This window comes from Gopherus flavomarginatus, chromosome 6 (genome assembly GCF_025201925.1).
Source record: "Gopherus flavomarginatus isolate rGopFla2 chromosome 6, rGopFla2.mat.asm, whole genome shotgun sequence".
In the NCBI taxonomy this organism is placed as follows: Eukaryota; Metazoa; Chordata; order Testudines; family Testudinidae; genus Gopherus; species Gopherus flavomarginatus.
The window spans coordinates 40,844,192-40,862,272 of NC_066622.1; the positions used below are offsets into that span (position 1 = coordinate 40,844,192).

The 18,081-nt window shown below is 40.6% G+C and overlaps 1 protein-coding gene across 1 annotated transcript in view; it reads right to left on the reverse strand.

The window, feature by feature from the left end:
* Positions 1 to 18,081, reverse strand: part of ATP2B2 (ATPase plasma membrane Ca2+ transporting 2) — a 428,479-nt gene that overhangs the window by 196,285 nt on the left and 214,113 nt on the right. Inside the window, exon 3 of the mRNA XM_050957750.1 lies at positions 9,690 to 9,887. Within this exon, the coding sequence (XP_050813707.1) occupies positions 9,690 to 9,887 (198 nt within the window). The remainder of the gene's footprint in view (positions 1 to 9,689; positions 9,888 to 18,081) is intronic.

Sequence of the window (18,081 nt, forward strand, 5' to 3'; positions counted from 1 at the left end):
TAAAACTAAAAGAATGTACATACATGTTTAAAATTAGGCATTCTATTAGGCCCTTGAGAAAAGAATGCAACAACATTCAACTTTCAATCCATATGGCTACACTTAAGCTTTTAAAAAAAGGATTATCCAGTGAAATGGAAGACAGGAGTCCTCACTAGAGAATCCTTATAAAGAGGAGAAATGCATATACATGTGCATGTTTTACTATTTCGTTCCATTGAAAATAGAGTTAATGTGATAAAAAGGGAAAATGCTAGATATTGACCTACTGGTCCCTTGGAATACACCGTCCATTCTATTTCAGTAAGCGTCCATCGGTTCTTAGTTTTTTAAAAAATGAATATAAGATTGCGTGGAGACCACAATTGTACATTACAAACTCAGTCTTTTTTTAGGCAATGATTCTAATTAACTCTGGTTTCAGCCTGATTTGCATTCTGGTCCGAGAGATTAAAGTATAATGTACTAATCTTTTACTAACGCAGTTTTTCGCCTATTATAACTTTATAGCAAAGGGTGGGATTTTAAAAAGTAATTAACTGTGCAGTTCAAGAGCTGATTTTGTAGCTGAGTGATAACTCTTCCCCATCTTTCTCAACACATTCCTCTTTGAGTGACTGCAATAAATTAGTGACAATGCAGTGGTGCTGAAGGAGAAGTGGAACTGTGGAAGAAGACAAAATACCAAGAAGTGGGAATGGAAACTCAACAAGGAGGCATCCCAAGGGGGCTAATATAAAAATGCAGCCCAAGTTGGGAGTAGGGAGCCCGGAAAGTCCCTTAGCAGGGAATGGGGAGGAGGGAAGAGATAGATAGGGGGATCGGGGGCCGGGGGACCTCAGGGCTAAGTAAGGGAGAAAGAAAAAGAGCAGACTTAGGTCAAGAAGGACCAAAGGACATATCAGGGAGATAGGAAAAGGCCCATAGGAAAGAGGGAAATAAGAAAGTTGTCAGACCCAGAGAAGTAAACTGGGAGAAGCACCCCAGCATGGACGTGGAGTGAGAGAGGTTTGTGAAAGATCTCCAAATGTGGTAGAGAGAGAGATTCAAGATGGGAGGATGAGAAGGGGACAGTGAAGGTTGGAGCTAAGTGAGGGAGATGATAACAATAGGATGAAGAGGGACAATAGAGCAGAAAAGAAAGGAAAATTAAACTGGAAGAGAAGCGAAGAGAGCTAAATATACACAAGCTAGATGGCAAGTTAAGTTTTTCTTTTCAAATTAGGTGTCTAAACCATTATGAACATTATATCTACTTTTTTTTAAAATAATCTAGACATTTTTCTACAGTATGAACGTTCTGTGAAGGGGCACTGGGATGGAAAGGAGATTTGCAGTTCTAGCTATAAAACAAATGAAAAAATATGCTGTTTTGTTTCTGGATTGGGTTCTTGTTTAGTGTTTCTAGCTTTTTGATTATTTTATATGCACAAAGTTTCCATGTGCATCTGATGGGAGATGCACAGGAACGTTTGCTGGGTTTTGGTGCTCATGTATTGATATCATAAAAGAATCTAGCTTGCCCCCTGCAGGCTTCCCTACTGCAGAATTCCAGGCAAATATCAGATGGACATGTAGTTTATTGGGCACAAAATGTTTGTTCTGAAATGTTTTAAAATATTCTAAAATGCATGAAATTGCAGCTGATATCTCAACATATGTCTGGGAGGACCTCTGGATGTCATCTCTTTACTGTCTTACTATAGCCTCCCAGATCCCCTTCCCTCTTGGCCCTGGCTTGCTATGGACCAGTCTTATCATCTGAAAGCTTATGCATAGAGGTGGTCAGGACTTCTTGATTAAACTTTTTTTGTCAGAGAATGCAGATTTGTCAAAACTGAAACTGTTCTCAGAGAAGGGTTGTTTTAGACAAATTACTTAGGTTTTGTTTGTTTTTAAAATGTGTGTGGGGGGGAGTCAAAGTGGGAAAAGTTCTGTTTTTTAGGGCCAAAGTGACTTTTCATTTAAAAATTTAAGTTGTTAATTTACAAATGTCAAAAAAGTTGAAATAAAAATGAAACATTTTGAGTGATCTGATCCAACATTTTGTTCATTTTTTTTGTTTGTTTGCAATTGTAAACTACAGGCTGTACAAAGCAGAACAGGTCATTCCTTGATATGAGGCAAAGTTCTGAAACAATTTTCATAAGAAAGTCATTGAGCAGGGTTGCTGAATTTTAATTTTCCCTGATGTCACTCATAAGACACATCTCTAAGGCTAAAAGTCTAATCACTTAAGGATGAGTTTGTTAAAATAAGGCAATTCTCTATGTTTAATTTAGCAACACTTCATATTTTCCATGAACCCAAGAAATAATTTCTTAGATTATGGGAAGGCCTCTAATTTTACTCTATGCAGTCACCATTTAGTGGATAAGATACTTGAAGCATCTATTGATTTTCAGTGCACAAAAAAAATTATAACTTGCACATTAACTTAACATAGATGTAGAGTTCCTTCAGTATCTACATAGTCTATAGAGGATTTGTATGCTGTGGAATCAGTAAAATGGGTCCTGAAGTTGGCATCGGTACTGGGGGGATTTGGCCAAAGAGTATGATATGAATATATGTATGATTTAAGTGGTATTTTGGAACAACATTAATACTGGCCTTATAAAATAAAGAGTATAAAGTTATTTTTATGCAGTCAATACTTTCAAATGAGAAATAGAAGACTGAAAAGAAGAACAGATTAGAGTTTTATATGAAATACAGATTTGAAGGTTAATTTCTTCAGTGCACCAATCTTATTTACTCCATATTTGATTCGCTCATACACTAACCAATCATTACAGAATCACAGAAATGGGACCTCAAGAGGTCATTTAGTCCATGCCCCCACATGAGGCAGGATTAAGTATAACTAGACTTCCTGACAGATGTTTGTCTAACCTATTCTTAGTCACCTCCAGCAATGGGGATGTGACAAGCTCCCTTGGTAAGTTCCAGTGCTCAACTGGAGCACTGGAACTTACTTTTTTATTCTTTTATGAATAAATATCAGAAATTTGTTTAAATGGATGGAAAACACTAAGTATTTTGCATCAGTCTCTGAAACTTTGGTTCTCTAATCCTAGAATATGAGTTTGATCCCACAAGGTTCTGAGTACTCTGACCTCATTTCAGCAAACACTGAAACACATGTTTAATTTTAAGCATGTGACTAGCCTCCTTTAATTCAAGTGATTTAAAGTTTCCTCATGTTTTGACCACTATGCGATCCTTTTAGTAAAATTAAAATGCTACACACTCTGGGAAAACCCTGTATGTTGATTGCCTGTGTGAAGAGAAGGTAATGCTCTATAAATTCGATTACTGTAATTTCAATCTTAATTCACTTAAACACTTTGTGCATCGATTCCAACTACATGAACTGAAATTCCTTAGGGGATGCTCCGAATTCCCAGCTGGTTTATTTATTTGATGTTATTTAATCACAGGCTAAAGAAATGGCTCATTAATTACTGCCTTCACTTTTTTTCCCCTTCAACAACTCTCATTAACTTTTTATCCACTGGGACCTATTTTAACTTGTTTAAGGATGACACAGATGAGGTCTTTATTGATAAAGGGGTCCTGGTTGACAACAAGGGCTCCGAGGTGCTAAGGTAATAAAAATATATAATAATGTATTCATGTTGGCAGATACTGCATACATTCTAATACAGTAATTGGTTTTAATGAGCTTTTTTCTCCCACTGTCTGACTGCATGGTATTGATGTTTAAGTGGTTGCCTAAATCACAAGTATTTGTTTCTTCAAGGCAGACGTGTTAGCTTACACGAGAATCTAGTTCAAGACTTCCCCAGCAAGCATTTACACAGCTTAAAGATAAGTTGATTACATCTGAGAAATGAAAACTCAGACAAACCATCAGAGAGAACAGAGTCTACTGAGAGTTTACCTCTTGGAAACTCAATATAAGTTTGTAGTCTTAGCAATAACTATAAGAAAAAGATCAATAAGAATTTGGTACTGGAGAAATGAGAGACTTCAAAAGCCTGTGATTTGCAAGTACTAAAGCAAATATATAACAAATAAAGCAACAGCTGTTAGATTAAGATTTTTGTTGGTGGTGGTTTTCAGGGAAGGGGAAAGTGGGGGCAACCAAAGATGGGAAAAATTATACAATTCATGGCCAGATTGTCCCTGGCATTTGTGTAGGTGCATAGTGGAGAGCCTTCTGTTTCCCTCCTCTCCCACACTCGCTTGTCAAGAGCTAGGGATTATCACAGCCTCTGGATTTAGGGGAATGAATGGAAGTGTATGGCTCCCTCTGTAAAGCCTAGGCATGATTCTTCCCTGTGGGGGAGGAAGCCGGAGGATGCAGGGCTATTTCCTTCCAAACATAAAGGAGAGAGCACAGGGCCGTTGCAACCATTTAGGCGACCTAGGCAGTCGCCTAGGGTGCTGGCATTTGGGGGGGCACCATTTTCTTCAGCAGTGACCGCGGCAGCTGGATCTTCAGCCGCCGCGGTCGCCACCAGCATTTAGGTGGAGAGAGCTGGGGTAGGGCTTAGGCGCCGCAAGCCTGGGAGATGGGAGAAGTGAAGCGGCCACGGTGTGCTCGGGGTGCTCGTGCACGGAGCAGGGGTGAGCTAGGGCAGGGAGAGGGATGCCTCAGAGCGGAGAGCTGCCGTAAGGGGGGCACTTCAGGGTGGGGGCGCAGGGCGGTGGAGGGCGCAAGGTGGAAGTTTCGCCTAGGGCGTGAAACATCTTTGCACCGGCCCTGAGAGAGCAGCCTGCATACATCCCCTGCATGCCGAGTAGTCAGGGAAATGAGCCTCCCAGAGATTTCTCTGGGGCAGAACATTATTAGCACGTGTTGAAGCCATGCTGGGTAATGCTGGCTGTTTCTTCCTGATTCTTTATGGCAGGGTCACCTTTTTAACTCCATCCTGGATATGAGGGAAGAAGAAGTGACTCTTTAGGCAGAGCGAACTGGGAACTAGGACAGAAATAATTGTTCATGGGACACCAAGACCAGACAAGATTGATGTGAAAGCTTGTTTGAGTCACCAATATAGCTAAAACCCCCAGAAGTGAGTATATATTTGGACCAAATCTAGCGTGACTGTAGACACCGCTCAGAGCAGTGTGTGAACTTCATTCCCTTGCACATGTATAATGCAGAGCAGTGGATAAAAACCTCAGTGTAGTCCCTGGATTTTCATCAGACTGTGTGTCATTGCTGATCTTTCCATTGATGCCTCTATTCTCCTCTACCTGCCACCCCTTAAATCTCTGAAATGTGCTCTAGTGGTAGAAAACCAGAGCAAAGACCCTTTCCATAAACTAGCTGGCCTGCAAAGGAGAAAATAAAACCACTTACTTCTGAATTAAAGAAACCTGAATGTCAGCCATGAAAAGACACTTCACTAATAGAACTCTGAAATGTCTGGAAGGAATGATGCATCATTGATTTTCTACTGTTCTAAAAATCCTTCTCTTTATATTAGTACCTATAACATGTACAGAGAGGTCCACGTATCCATTGTGCTTCCACTGTATTATACTGTACTTCATGCTCACTGAAGCCCAGCCAAGTGTCTGCCACAGGTGTTATGCCCCTGCAGACCTAGCATCAAAGCTTGGAGGGAGCAGGATTTCACTTACACAAACTGATTCAAACCTATACAAAATGTTGTACTCCAGTACTGCGGAGGAATTGCATGGAGTTTCAGACCTGTCTGAATTTCAGCCCAACACATTCACTCACCCCTAATAAAAGACCATTGTTAGCCCATTGGTTTTTGAATTACTGCCTTGAGCAGACAGTTGTACTTGTGGCTGTTCTCTACGACTCCCCATGCTCCTTAATTCCAAGGGAATCATAAGATGACAAACACTTTCTAAAAATACCACTGTACCCATAACTTTACATATAGTGACATGTTCTATTACAAATTCAACAGGAGAGGCAAGGAGCATTAATGCCAGTTACAGCACAGTCACGAGAGCTGGTTGGGTGTTTTCTGGCAGAAATATTTTGACTGAGAATGGAGTTTTCATTAAAAATCAGCATTTTCCTGTGGAAAATTTCAATTTTTCTGAAGTTCTTCAGTTTTACATCAGGAACCATTAAAAGGAAAAGTATATTGTTTAGATCCAAACAGGAATATTACAGTTTGTTAAACTGATCCAGAACATTTTGTTTTGTGTCAATTCAACATTAAAACTGCATTTTCCTGTGGTGGTGCATTATGGGAGCTGTTTAATGCCTCCATTCTCTCCTACTGGCCATGATCCCTGGCTGGTCTACAACTTCCTTGATGCAACACTGACCGGGCAGTGTGGTGCATCATGGGAGTCATATGCTTACAAGTTCATTATGGGAGATGTAGTCTGGCCAGGGAGCCCAGTCCATAGGGAACAATGGAGGCATCAGGCACCCAAACAACTACTCCCATTTCCAAACCAAATTTTTTTGGAATGTTTCATCCTGTGAAAAATTTAAATTTTTCACTTTTTTTGCCTCAGCGAAGAACAAAAATGAATGTTGAAATAGGATTTACCACTGGACAGAAATTCTGTTTCTCACTCAGCTCTCGTAGTTCCTGTTGCTTTCAGATAATTCCCATTTCAATTACTACATTAAGTTACTGGGAAGGTTCAGTAGAGGAGTAAAACTTTGATCCTTGTTCTGCTCGGGGAAGTCTCATCCATTATCCTAGTCATTGATTATAAAATCCTTATTACACCCATTGATCTTTGGAAAGCATTGCCCAGGAAATCTCAGGAAAATGAGGGCAGGCAATTGACAGAAGACAGGTAAAGGAAACTTCTAAAAACTCCACAAATAAGAACGATGGCGCAATGATGGGCCTGGGAATGTGTCACTGCCTGGAGAGAAGCCCCCCGTCTGCCTCATTTGCCAGTCAGAACCCCTTCCTGTGCCTTGGCTGGGATGCAGGGCCGGCTCTACTGTTTTTGTTGCCCCAAGCAGCACATCGAATTGCTGCCGCGGACGGCGGGGGCAGTCTATGTGCCGTTAGCATTTCCGCGGTGGTGGTAATTCGGAGGCAGCTTCTGTCTTCAGACGGAAGACAGAAGCTGGGCCGCCGCTGACAGCTGAACATAGAAGCTGCCGCCGAATTGCTGCCGCCGTGGAAACGCAGGTGCCACCCTAATGGCACACGGACTGCCCCCACCATCCACGGCGGCAATTCGGTACACTGCTTGGGGGCAAAAACACACGGACTGCCGCTCCTTGCAGACTGCCACCCAAAGCACCTGCTTGGGATGCTGGTGCCTGGAGCTAGCCCTGCGGGAATGGTCACTCCAATCTGCCAGCAGCTTTGGGGAATGGAGCTGAGTTGCAGGGCGGAAAGTGCCCCTGCTGCAGGCAGGTCTCTGCCTCAGTGACTTGGATCTGCTCTCTCCTGGCTCCCAGCCCATGTGGCCCACCTCTGTGACATGACAGATGATTTGTGGATGGGGGTTCTGTTAAAGTACTATTCCCTGCCTATGCGCCTTGGTCTCTTTCATGTAACAGCAAGCCATCCTTGCATCTGACTGCATTTTTGAACGTAATTGTTTCATAAACAATAAACTCTTACTTTTCTCTTTTGATTTTTTTTCTTCTGTCCTCCTGCTCCCAGTAATAACCCTGATATTACCCTGCAAACTGTGAAGTTAATTTTTTGCACTGATTTTCACCCGTTCTTTAGTTTTTGAAATAAACACTGATAAAATCTTTGGGAAAAAATAAAAGCTGGAAATGAAGGGCCTTAACTAGGTTATAAAAATACATTTTTTTAAAAACCTGAAGTTCTTTCTACTCAACACCTAATATAGACAGAGACATTATGCTTTAAAGATCAAGCTAACATGTTTTTAAATATGGCTGCCCTTGTCCACACTAAGAGAAAAATCATGTTTAACACCTTAATTGTTTATTTATATGACTCTATAGAAGTCCAGTAATTTGAGATATCCCACCCAAAAAAAAAATTCCCCTCATTTTTAAATGTCTGAAGAAAAAAGGGGAGCCTTACAACGTACCTTAATGGTCAGATTAATACACTTTTACTAACATGATACATTTTCCCCATGGAAAGGTAGCCAAATCCTCCTAACAAAATGTTACTAAAAACCTTGGGAAGGGAAACATGTTAAAGAACATTTAAATGAAATATTGTTACGGTAAAACATGAACCCATTTTCCCATGCTGTGCTGTTGAGTTTTCCAGCATGTCTTCTGTATCTCAGTCGTGCAACTGATTCCCATAGGAAAAGGAACATTTTAAATACAATATCAAAGCAAAATTCATAGCTTGGTAGCACACAACCAAAAAAAAAAAATCAAGCATATACGTATATTTTCAAAGATATTTTTCTTAATAAATTATTAATAAAAATGGGAGCCTAGTCTGCAAATCCTTACTCAAGCAAGTAAAGACTGCTTGTGCGAGTAAACAGTTTGGCGGATCAAATCCTAGTTTTATATATACTTCATACAAGCAATATCACAATGTCAAACTATATGACAATAGTATTAAAAATGCAAAAAGCCCTTTAAGATTTGTTTCAGTTGGAAAAGAAATTTATCCAACTTTTCTCTCACCTAGGACCCAAATTGTGCTCCCATTAAAGTCACTGGCAAAACTGCCAAAGATTCCAGTAAGAGCAGGCTATTAGCATGCAACAAGGATATCTAGTTATATATAAAGGAATAATTAATTATAACAATATGTACACAGTGTTAGTACACTGTATATATTATGTATATGTATATGCATGTGCATGGAAAAGAAAGGTAGGTCTTTGGCTACTTTCCTTAAAGGACAGTGAAACAAATGAAAAAGCATTTCTAGACTATATTTGGAGGAAGACGTTCTTTATACTTTTGCCAAATCATTCACATAATTTTGCACAGCATGTCTCATGCAGCTCCACTGGTCTATAAGAGAAGGGAAAAAAAAACCCTGCATCATTTGCCTGGCATGATAGTTTGGAAATGTGGAGAGGACCCACTCTTCTATGTATGTGAATTAGAGAGAATTCTCCAGACACACAAACAATTTAAAACTTTCTACCAATACCACAGTAGGACATTGCAGTACAAGACCTGTAGGTAAAGCATGGGATCATGACCTACTCTCTCTCGTTTCTCTTTGAATTAGGCTTATTGGGAGCTTAATGGCCAAAATATTTTGAAAAATTAGAATTATAGAAAGGCAGTGAGTGATTAATGGGTCAGATCCTCAGCTAGTGAAAATTGTCATAGCTCCATTCACTAGCTGAGGATCTGCCCCATGGATCTATGCTGGATGATAAGAGATAACTGGCACATAAACTGATTACACGCTCCTTCTGTATCATTTGGCAAATGACCTTCCGAGATGAGTAAATGCATAACCAAAAGCTGAGCTCAAATAGCCATGACAGAGAATTTTAAAGACATTTTCAAAGAAGCTTTATAAGAAAGTTAGGATTTTTCTTTAAATATTTTAATACATGCCTTGGGATTCAGCAACTTCTTACAGCTCTGCAAGAAAAATGCAAGTTTGTGTATCCTTAGAAAAATGTTAGGTCTCAGATATTAAGTAACAGTCCTAGGAGTTAGAAGAAAACAAAAATGCTGACCTAAAAACCCCTCATGTTAGTACCATAGGAAAACAAACAAAAACCATTTAACTCATCACCAGTGAAATTTACAGATAACTATTATAAAGTGTTTTTACCTTCATTCCCTTCTCCAGGCGGCTGATAAAATGAGAGCCCCAGAGATATGATGGCTGCAATTTCCAAGATTATAAGAGTCACATCCTGTAGTGCTTCCCAAACTAGCTGTAAGAAAGTTTTTGGCTTCTTTGGAGGTATAAAGTTTTTCCCAAAAATAAGCTTTCTTTTTTCTAGATCCACAGCAGTGCCAGGTAATCCTGTGAACAAATAAAAAACAATTGATTCAAGTACCGTGGAAAGAAAAACAAATGCCCAAATACATTAGTATTCAAATAAACTGCATTTTCAAAGTAGACTCGCAAGCTTTATCACCTATCTGCCACTTTTAAACTTTTTGTTTAGCAAAATAATTATTTTGTGCCTGTATTCTGAGCAGAAGCCTAAAACATGTTTACAGAGACTTTTAAGGACACATTATTTAAATGAAACCCCTTATTGTCAGTTATTAATTATATAGTACCCCAAAGTAGTATTTTTACTTTTTATGAGATCTAATATATGCAATAGTTTGCAACGTGAACAATTTTGGAAAAGGTAGATTGTAGAGTGCCATCAAAATATATTGGGCAAGGCTGGGACATCTAATGGCAACTCTGGGACAGCTACCAAGAGGTACAAATCTTGGTGCTGAGCTCAGGTTCTCACTGCACAGCCCCACAGGAGAAAAGCAATATGCTAAGCTTCTGGAGGAAACTTCTTGCACCATTCTGACGAACAGTTCTGGCCATGCACTGAGCATTTGGGTTAGCTGTGTCCAGCCCTCCTTGACTGAAAGGAGAGTCACAGTGCCACTAGATGATGTGTGTATAGGAAGTAATATTAGCCTAGATTTTCCCAAAAGGAAGGCTTACAAATTCCCTTCCTTATATGTGGCCTTTTATCTAGAATTTAATTATGTACCTTTTAACTTGTCATACAGGAATGTTGGACAATATGTACCAGGGACTTCTATATGAACAGTGGGAAATTTTATTGGAACTGAGTGTTGCTAGAATTTTTAATACAAAAACCATTATTTTCCCCCAAATTCTTGCAAAGCTTAGAAATTAAATGCTTTCCCATAAATCCCAGATACTGCTCTCAAAAGCATACTGCACTGTATACTCTGATGGATTTGACACAGTCTGTCAAGAAATTATATGTGATATCAATTGGATTTATCAATACGTTGGAATTTAAATTCAACTGCCATCCTTTAATGCAATCACCAAGATAAACATACAAACAACTTTATTCAGGTTTAACACTAAGCCAGGACAGCGAAGGTCTAATTAGACTGACAGAGTGGACCACAGGGTATTACTAACCAACCTATAGTAGAAGCCTCAGCAATACAGTGGTTCCAATCATTGCTCTTCAGCAGAACTCAGAACAGCAATGGGTAACTGCTCCTCCTCTCCAAGGCCCTTACCCACAGGGTCTTTTATTTCTGCGTCTCTACAATATTGACATGAGACAATTGGAAGAGATAGTCAGACACCATGGACTTAGCTGCCCACAGTATGCTGATTACTCTCAATTAAATATTTCATGCTCAACTGAAGCAGCCATGGCCACTACTAAAATGTCAAAATGTCTAAATTATCTCTGGGATGAAGAGAAGCTGGAACAAGCCAAATTCAAGCAAGACCAAAGTAATGCTGGTTGGAAAGGGAAAATACTTGGAAGAGCTGGGAAAGATGTCTCCACCTTCTATCAAATGCATATAGCCTCCATTCATCAAAGTATTGCAAAGCCCCTGGACCTGGCTGGACCCCTCAGTAAGCTCAGATGACCAGGTAACATCAGTTTTTAAAAATGTTATCTTTCACCTCAAGCTTACTAGGAAACTTTGTCCCTTCCTCCTGGATGAGAACCTGGCCCCAGTGATCCATGCTTTTGTCACTTCTATGATGGATTACTGTAGTTTATGGTATCTGAAGCTGAATGTGAAAAAAATACACAAGCACCAGCTGGTACAGACTGCAGCTGCCTGCGTTCTCCATGGCTCAGACCCGTGACCACATCACACAATGTGCAAGTCTGTCCACCAGCTCCTGGGCTGTTTCTGATGCCAGTTTAAGGCCTTGGTTCTAATTTTCAAAACAATTAATGGATCAAGCCCCTGCTACATCAGAGACCAAACATCAATCTATGAATCACCATGACAGCTATGCTCCTTTGAGACAATGCAGATCCCAAAGCCCAAGAAGAAGCACATACAAGCAGAGAACAAAGCATCTTCTGTCGAGGGGTCTGGCTATGGAACAATCTTCCAGAGATCAGGTGAATCTAAAGTTTGGCCACCTTTAGGGAATGTTGCACAATCTTCCTCTTTGAGGAAGCCCTTCCACTATAAGTGACACAATTCAAACACCTCTTTTATTCCCAAGAATTTCACATCTCCACACACTCTGCCTCCCCCCGACCCAAAAAAAGCCCTACCCAAAGCAGAATTCTAACCCCATAAAAAGAGAAGTGTCAGAGACTCAATGAAGTCCGCCTGGGACCTTGCTGTTGCTACTGATTTTATGTGGAGAGCTCTCAGATATTATGGTGATGGCAGTAGAAAACTCTAAGATAGACAGACTTTAAAGGGATCCTCAATGAGGAACAGTCACCCTGGATTGGGAAAGGGGATGGTGGTAGTGTCTGATAAAATAATAATTTTGTCCACAATAAGGAGTATTTACAAGCTTAACTTGACCAACTACAGTAGGATAGAAAAAAAAATGAGTGGAGAAGGTAAACAATTATACATTCAACAGGATAAAATGAAAGTTTTAAATACTACAGAAAGTAACTACAGCTCTAGCAAATTAAGCCTTTCCATTAAAGATAGTGTCCAGTGTCAATTATATTGGCACAGAAACAGTGAAGTCATCACTTCCCAGGATAATACACTTGTGTGAACATTATTGTCAAGATTCTCATACCAAAGATACCTGCCTAGCTCATATTTTAATGAGCAGGTTGGCATACAAACACATCATAAGTACGTGGAGTATATAAATGAAGAGCCTTCAAAGTAAAGGGGATCCAGACACTGGGACTGGCCCCTGAGAGGAAAGGCAGCCGTATCTCAGACACAGCAAGGTTAAGAACCAAACCATGGCTGACCACAGGTAGCTCTTTTTACTTCACTCAACTTTATCTTCAAATGTCTATCTTGTCAAACTGAACTGATAGCCAGCGGGAACCTAGAATTATTTTTGATTGCTTTTAAATGAATCTTGCTTTCTTAAAGATGCATGGGCTTACACTCCGTTCTCAGAGACAAAGAAAACAAATTGTTACTATATTCAGAGAGAAGTTTATGAAGAAGTATTAGAACTCCTTGGTCTAAGGCATAGGGCAATATTCCAAAGAGCTATTACTGCATCCAGGTCAGTAAGGCAAAACAAACAAGCATAATAATGAAAGGAGATAGGAAAAAGGGACTGAAGGTTGTGACGGAATGCTAACTGTATTATACTCTACTGCCACTAGGTGGCACTGTGTATAACATACAGTAGAACACCAGTGAGAAGTTAGGAACACCAGAGTTAAGAACTGACCTGGGAACCACACACCTCATTTGAAACTGGAAGTACCCAATCAGGCAGCAGCAGAGACAAAAGAAAGCAAATACAGTACGGTGTTAAGCATAAAATACTAAAAAATAAAGGGAAGGTTTAAAAAAAATGATTTGACAAGGTAAGGAAACTTTCTGTGCTTTTTCTTCTGCATAGTAACGTTCTGAAGCTGTATTAAGTCACTGTTCAGCTGTAAACTTTTGAAAGAACCACCATAACGTTTTGTTCAGAGTTATGAACATGTTAGAGGTGGCAACAACCTCCACTCCCAAGGAGTTTGTAACTCTGAGGTTATACTGTGCCTTATTTAAGATAACCTCAGCCATACCTGGCAGCACATTAAAGGTTCTTACAGAAGAGAGGTCTCCGGTGTATCTCTTTGCCAAGGACACACTCCTCTGTCACTTGCTTTCCCTCACCCTCACTCACTCGCTCATTTTCACCAGGCTGGGTAGGGTCTCTTTTTGACAGGGTGTTCGTTTGAAAAGTGGACACCTGGCAACCCTTGGTATAGGAGCCTGACCTGCTGTTAGCAGCCCTACAATCTGCAGTGTACAACAGGGGGGGGGCAAACTACAACCCGTGGACTGGATTTGGCCTGCCAGCTGTTTTAATCTGGCCTTCGAGCTCCCATTGAGGAGCGAGATCTGGGGCTTATCTCGCTCTGGCGCTCCAGCAGGGTCAGGAGCTGCTTCACGCGGCTCCCGCATGTCCAACCCCAGCTCCCACACATAGGGGCAGCCAGGGGATCCACTCTGAACACTGTCCTTGCCCCAAGCACCACCCCCGGAGCTCCCATTGGCTGGGACCTGCGGCCAATGGGAGCTGGAGGAGCAGTGCCTACACATGGGGCAGCATACAAAGCTGCCCGGCTGCGCCTCCACATAGAGCCGGAAAAGAGACATGCCGCTTTTTCCAGGAGTGCTTGAGGTTATGCGCCATCCAGAGCCTGCACTCCTGGGCCACTCTCCTGCACCCCAAAACCCAGCCCCAGCTCTGATCCCTCTCCTGCTCTCCAAACCCCTCGATCCCAGCCCAGAGCACCCTTCTGCACCCCAAACCCATCATCCCCAGCCCCACCCCAGAGCCTGCACACCTCAGCTAGAGAACTCACCTCCCCATGCCCCAACCCCTTGCCCTAACCCTGATCCCCCTTGGTCCCAACACAACGCACGCTCCTCTACCCCAAACCCCTCGTTCCCAGCCCCACCCCAGAGCCCACAATTCCAGCCAGAGCCCACACCCAAGACCGGACTCCCCTCCTGCACACTGAGCTCTCATTTCTGGTCTCACCCCAGAGCCCGCACCCCAACCCCAATTTGAGCATTCATGGCCCGCCATACAATTTCTATTCCCAGATGTGGCCCTCAGCCCAAAAAGTTTGCCCACCCCTTGTGCACAAGGTGTACACGACAAAGAATTCTGCAATAGAAATAAATTAAATGAGATGTCATTTTTAATAAACCTCATATCTATATGTTATTGGCATAAGAGGAGGGCATTTAATATTATATTCTGTTCTGTAATTTTTTTTACACATATTACATTCACTTGCTTTTATAAGGCATAAAACATGCAGGATAATTTTTGCATTAAACCATTTTTTAAAAATAAAATGTTTTTATCAATAAGTTATTCACTTTTTTATCAATAAGTTGCTTTTTCTTCTTCAAAGTGTTTCAGAAAGGAGATTCTTTGGACACTGCACAGTTGTGGTTAGGAAATATTGTGACAAATTATCACAATATGATTCTCTGGTGTGACAATATTTTCAAAAGCTTTCAGTCTCTACAAAGTTGTTTTTAATTGATTTGAAATAGTGAGGGGGAAAGGAAATTAAGTGATTGCCTGGAAAACATTAAATTGTTGACTATCCTTTTGTGCAGTATATTAATGCATTTCTGCCTTCTGTATGCAAACTAGGAGATTCAATAAAGTAATACATTTCTACATATCTATTGCTTTTTGGGTGGTGGGAGGGGGAGGAAAGGAACCAGAAGATCTAATAATTAATCATTTTGCCTGTTCCTAAGCATATTGCACAATTACTGCACACTAGGAAAAAAAATCCATCAGTTAAATAGCCACGAATGTCTCATGGAACAATTTGTTTGTGATAACATCATCTCCACAGCAACCAGCTGAAGCATCACAAACAGAGGATGATTTCTATTTTGGTATAAGTAGCAAAACCAGATCATTGCTAACAATAAAAAGCCAGTAAGAGTAAAAAACAAAATGACTTATCAGACCAGCGATCAGTAAACATAGCATGTTTCACAGCTGTTTACGATGAAGGATATAGAATAATACAGAATCCTCAATGAACTACTGTTGGTATTTTTAATTAAGGGCCATTGCTATTTTTGACTTTACTCCTAATTACAGTAGCTCATGAAATTTCCATTAAAATGGAATGAAGACACAAAAATTGTGAGAATTGCACATTTTTTACAGTATCATCTTAGGAATTGTTTTAAATGGAAGGCATAGTCCAGGAAAGATTTTAAAAGCCCAGTGATACTGGTGACTGCCTACTATGGTGATGGGTGTGTTATCAATGTATAGACAGATCAAAAGAAAAACATACAATTGTAGGACTGGAAACAACCTCTAGAGGTCCTCCAGTCTAGTCCCCTGCACTCAAGGCAGGACTAAGTATTATATAGACTAGGGGTTCTCAAACTTTTTCTTTCTGAGGCCACCCAACATGCTATAAAAATTAAACAGCCCACATGTGCCACGACAACTGTAGATTAAAAGCCAGGGCAGTGTTAGGGGGTAGCAAGCAGGGCAATTGCCCGGGCTTCACAAAACTAAGTTGCTTGGGTTTTGGCTTCAGCTCGGCGTGGCAGGGATTGGGCTTTGGCTTTCTGTCCTGGCTCTGGTGAGTCTAATGCTGGCCCAGATCTCTGATTTATTTTGGCAGACCCCTTGGAACCTGCTTGTGGTCCCCTTGGCGACTCTGGACTCTTGATTGAGAACCACGGATCTAGACCATCCCTGATAGGTGTTTGTCTAACCTGCTCTTAAAAATCTCCAGTGATGCAGATTCCGCAAGCTCTCTGAGCAATTTATTCCAGTGCTTAGCCACCTTGACAGTTAGGAAGTTTTTCCTAATATCCAACCTAAATGGCCCTTGCTGCAGCTTAAGCCCATTGCTTCTTGTCCTATCCTCAGAGGTTAAAGAGAATTTTTTCTCCCTCCTCTTTGTAACAACCTTTTACATACTAGAAAACTGCGCTGTCCTCCCTCAGTCTTCTCTTCTCCAGACTAAACAAACCCAATTTTTTCAATCTTCCTTCATGGATCATATTTTCTAGACTTTTAATCCTTTTTGTTGCTCTTCTCTGGACTTTCTTCAATTTGTCCACATCTTTCCTGAAATGTGGCACCCAGAACTGAACACAATACTCCAGCTGAGGCCTAATCAGCTCGAAATAGAGAGGAAGAATTACTTCTCGTGTCTTGCTTACAACACTCCTGCTAATACATCACAAAATAACAACTTTTTTTTTCAGCAATGTTACATTGGTGACTCATATTTAGCCTGCTATCCCTATGACCCCTAGATCCTTTTCCACAGTACTCTTTCCTAGGCAGTCATTTCCCATTTTGTATGTGTGCAACTGATTGTTCCTTCCTAAGTGGAGTACTTTGCATTCGTCCTTATTGAATTTCATCCTAGTTACTTCAGACCATTTCTCCGGTTTGTCCAGATCATTTGCATTTTAATCCTATCTCCCAAAGCACTTGCAACCCCTCCCAGCTTGATAATGTCTGCAAACTCTATGCCATTATCTAAATCATTGATGAAGATATTGAACTGAACTGGACCTAGAACTGATGCCTGCAGGACCCCACTCGATATGCCCTTCCAGCTTGACTGTGAACCACTGATAACTATACTCTGGTAATGATTTTCCAACCCATTATGCACGCCTTATAGTAGCTCCATGTAGACTCTATTTCTCTAGTTTGTTTATGAGAAGGTCATGTAAGACAGTATCAAAAGCCATACTAAAATAAAGATATACCACATCTACTGCTTCCCCTTGTCCACAAGGCATGTTACCATGTTAAAGAAAAATATTAGGTTGGTTTGACATGATTTGTTCTTGACAAACCTATGCGGACTTTTACTTATCACCTTAAGTGTCTGCAAATTGATTTGCGTAATTGATTTGCATAATTATCTTTCCAGGTAGTGAATTTTAGCTCTCCCATCTTCAATGAACTTTCAAAGATAATTGCTAATGGCTCAGATATCTCCTCAGTCAGTTCCTTGAGTATTCTAGGATGTATTTCATCAGGCCTTAGTGCCTTGAAGACATCTAACTTGTCTACGTAGTTTTTAACTTCTTTTCCTATTTTAGCCTCTGATCTACCTCATTTTCACTGGCATTCATGAAGTTAGAGGTCCAGTCATTACAAAACTTTTTGGTGAAAACTGAAACAAAAATGTGATTTAGCAGCACTACCATTTCCAAATGTTGTTATTGTTCTCCCTTTGTCCCCCATGAGTAATGGGCCTATCTCACCCTTGGTCTTCCTCTTGCTTTTAATGTATTTGTAGAATGTTTTATTGTTACCCTTTATGTCTCTAGCTAGTTTAATCTCGTTTTGCGACTTGGCCTTTCTAATTTTGTCCCTACATACCTATGTTATTTGTTTATATTCATCCTTTGTACTTTGACCTAGTTTCCACTTTTTGTAAGACTCTTTTTTGAGTTTCAGATCATTGAAGATCCCCTGGTTAAGCCAGGTGGTCTCTTGCCATACTTTCTCTCTTTTCCTACATAGTGGGATAGTTTGCTTTTCTTCCCTTAATAATGTC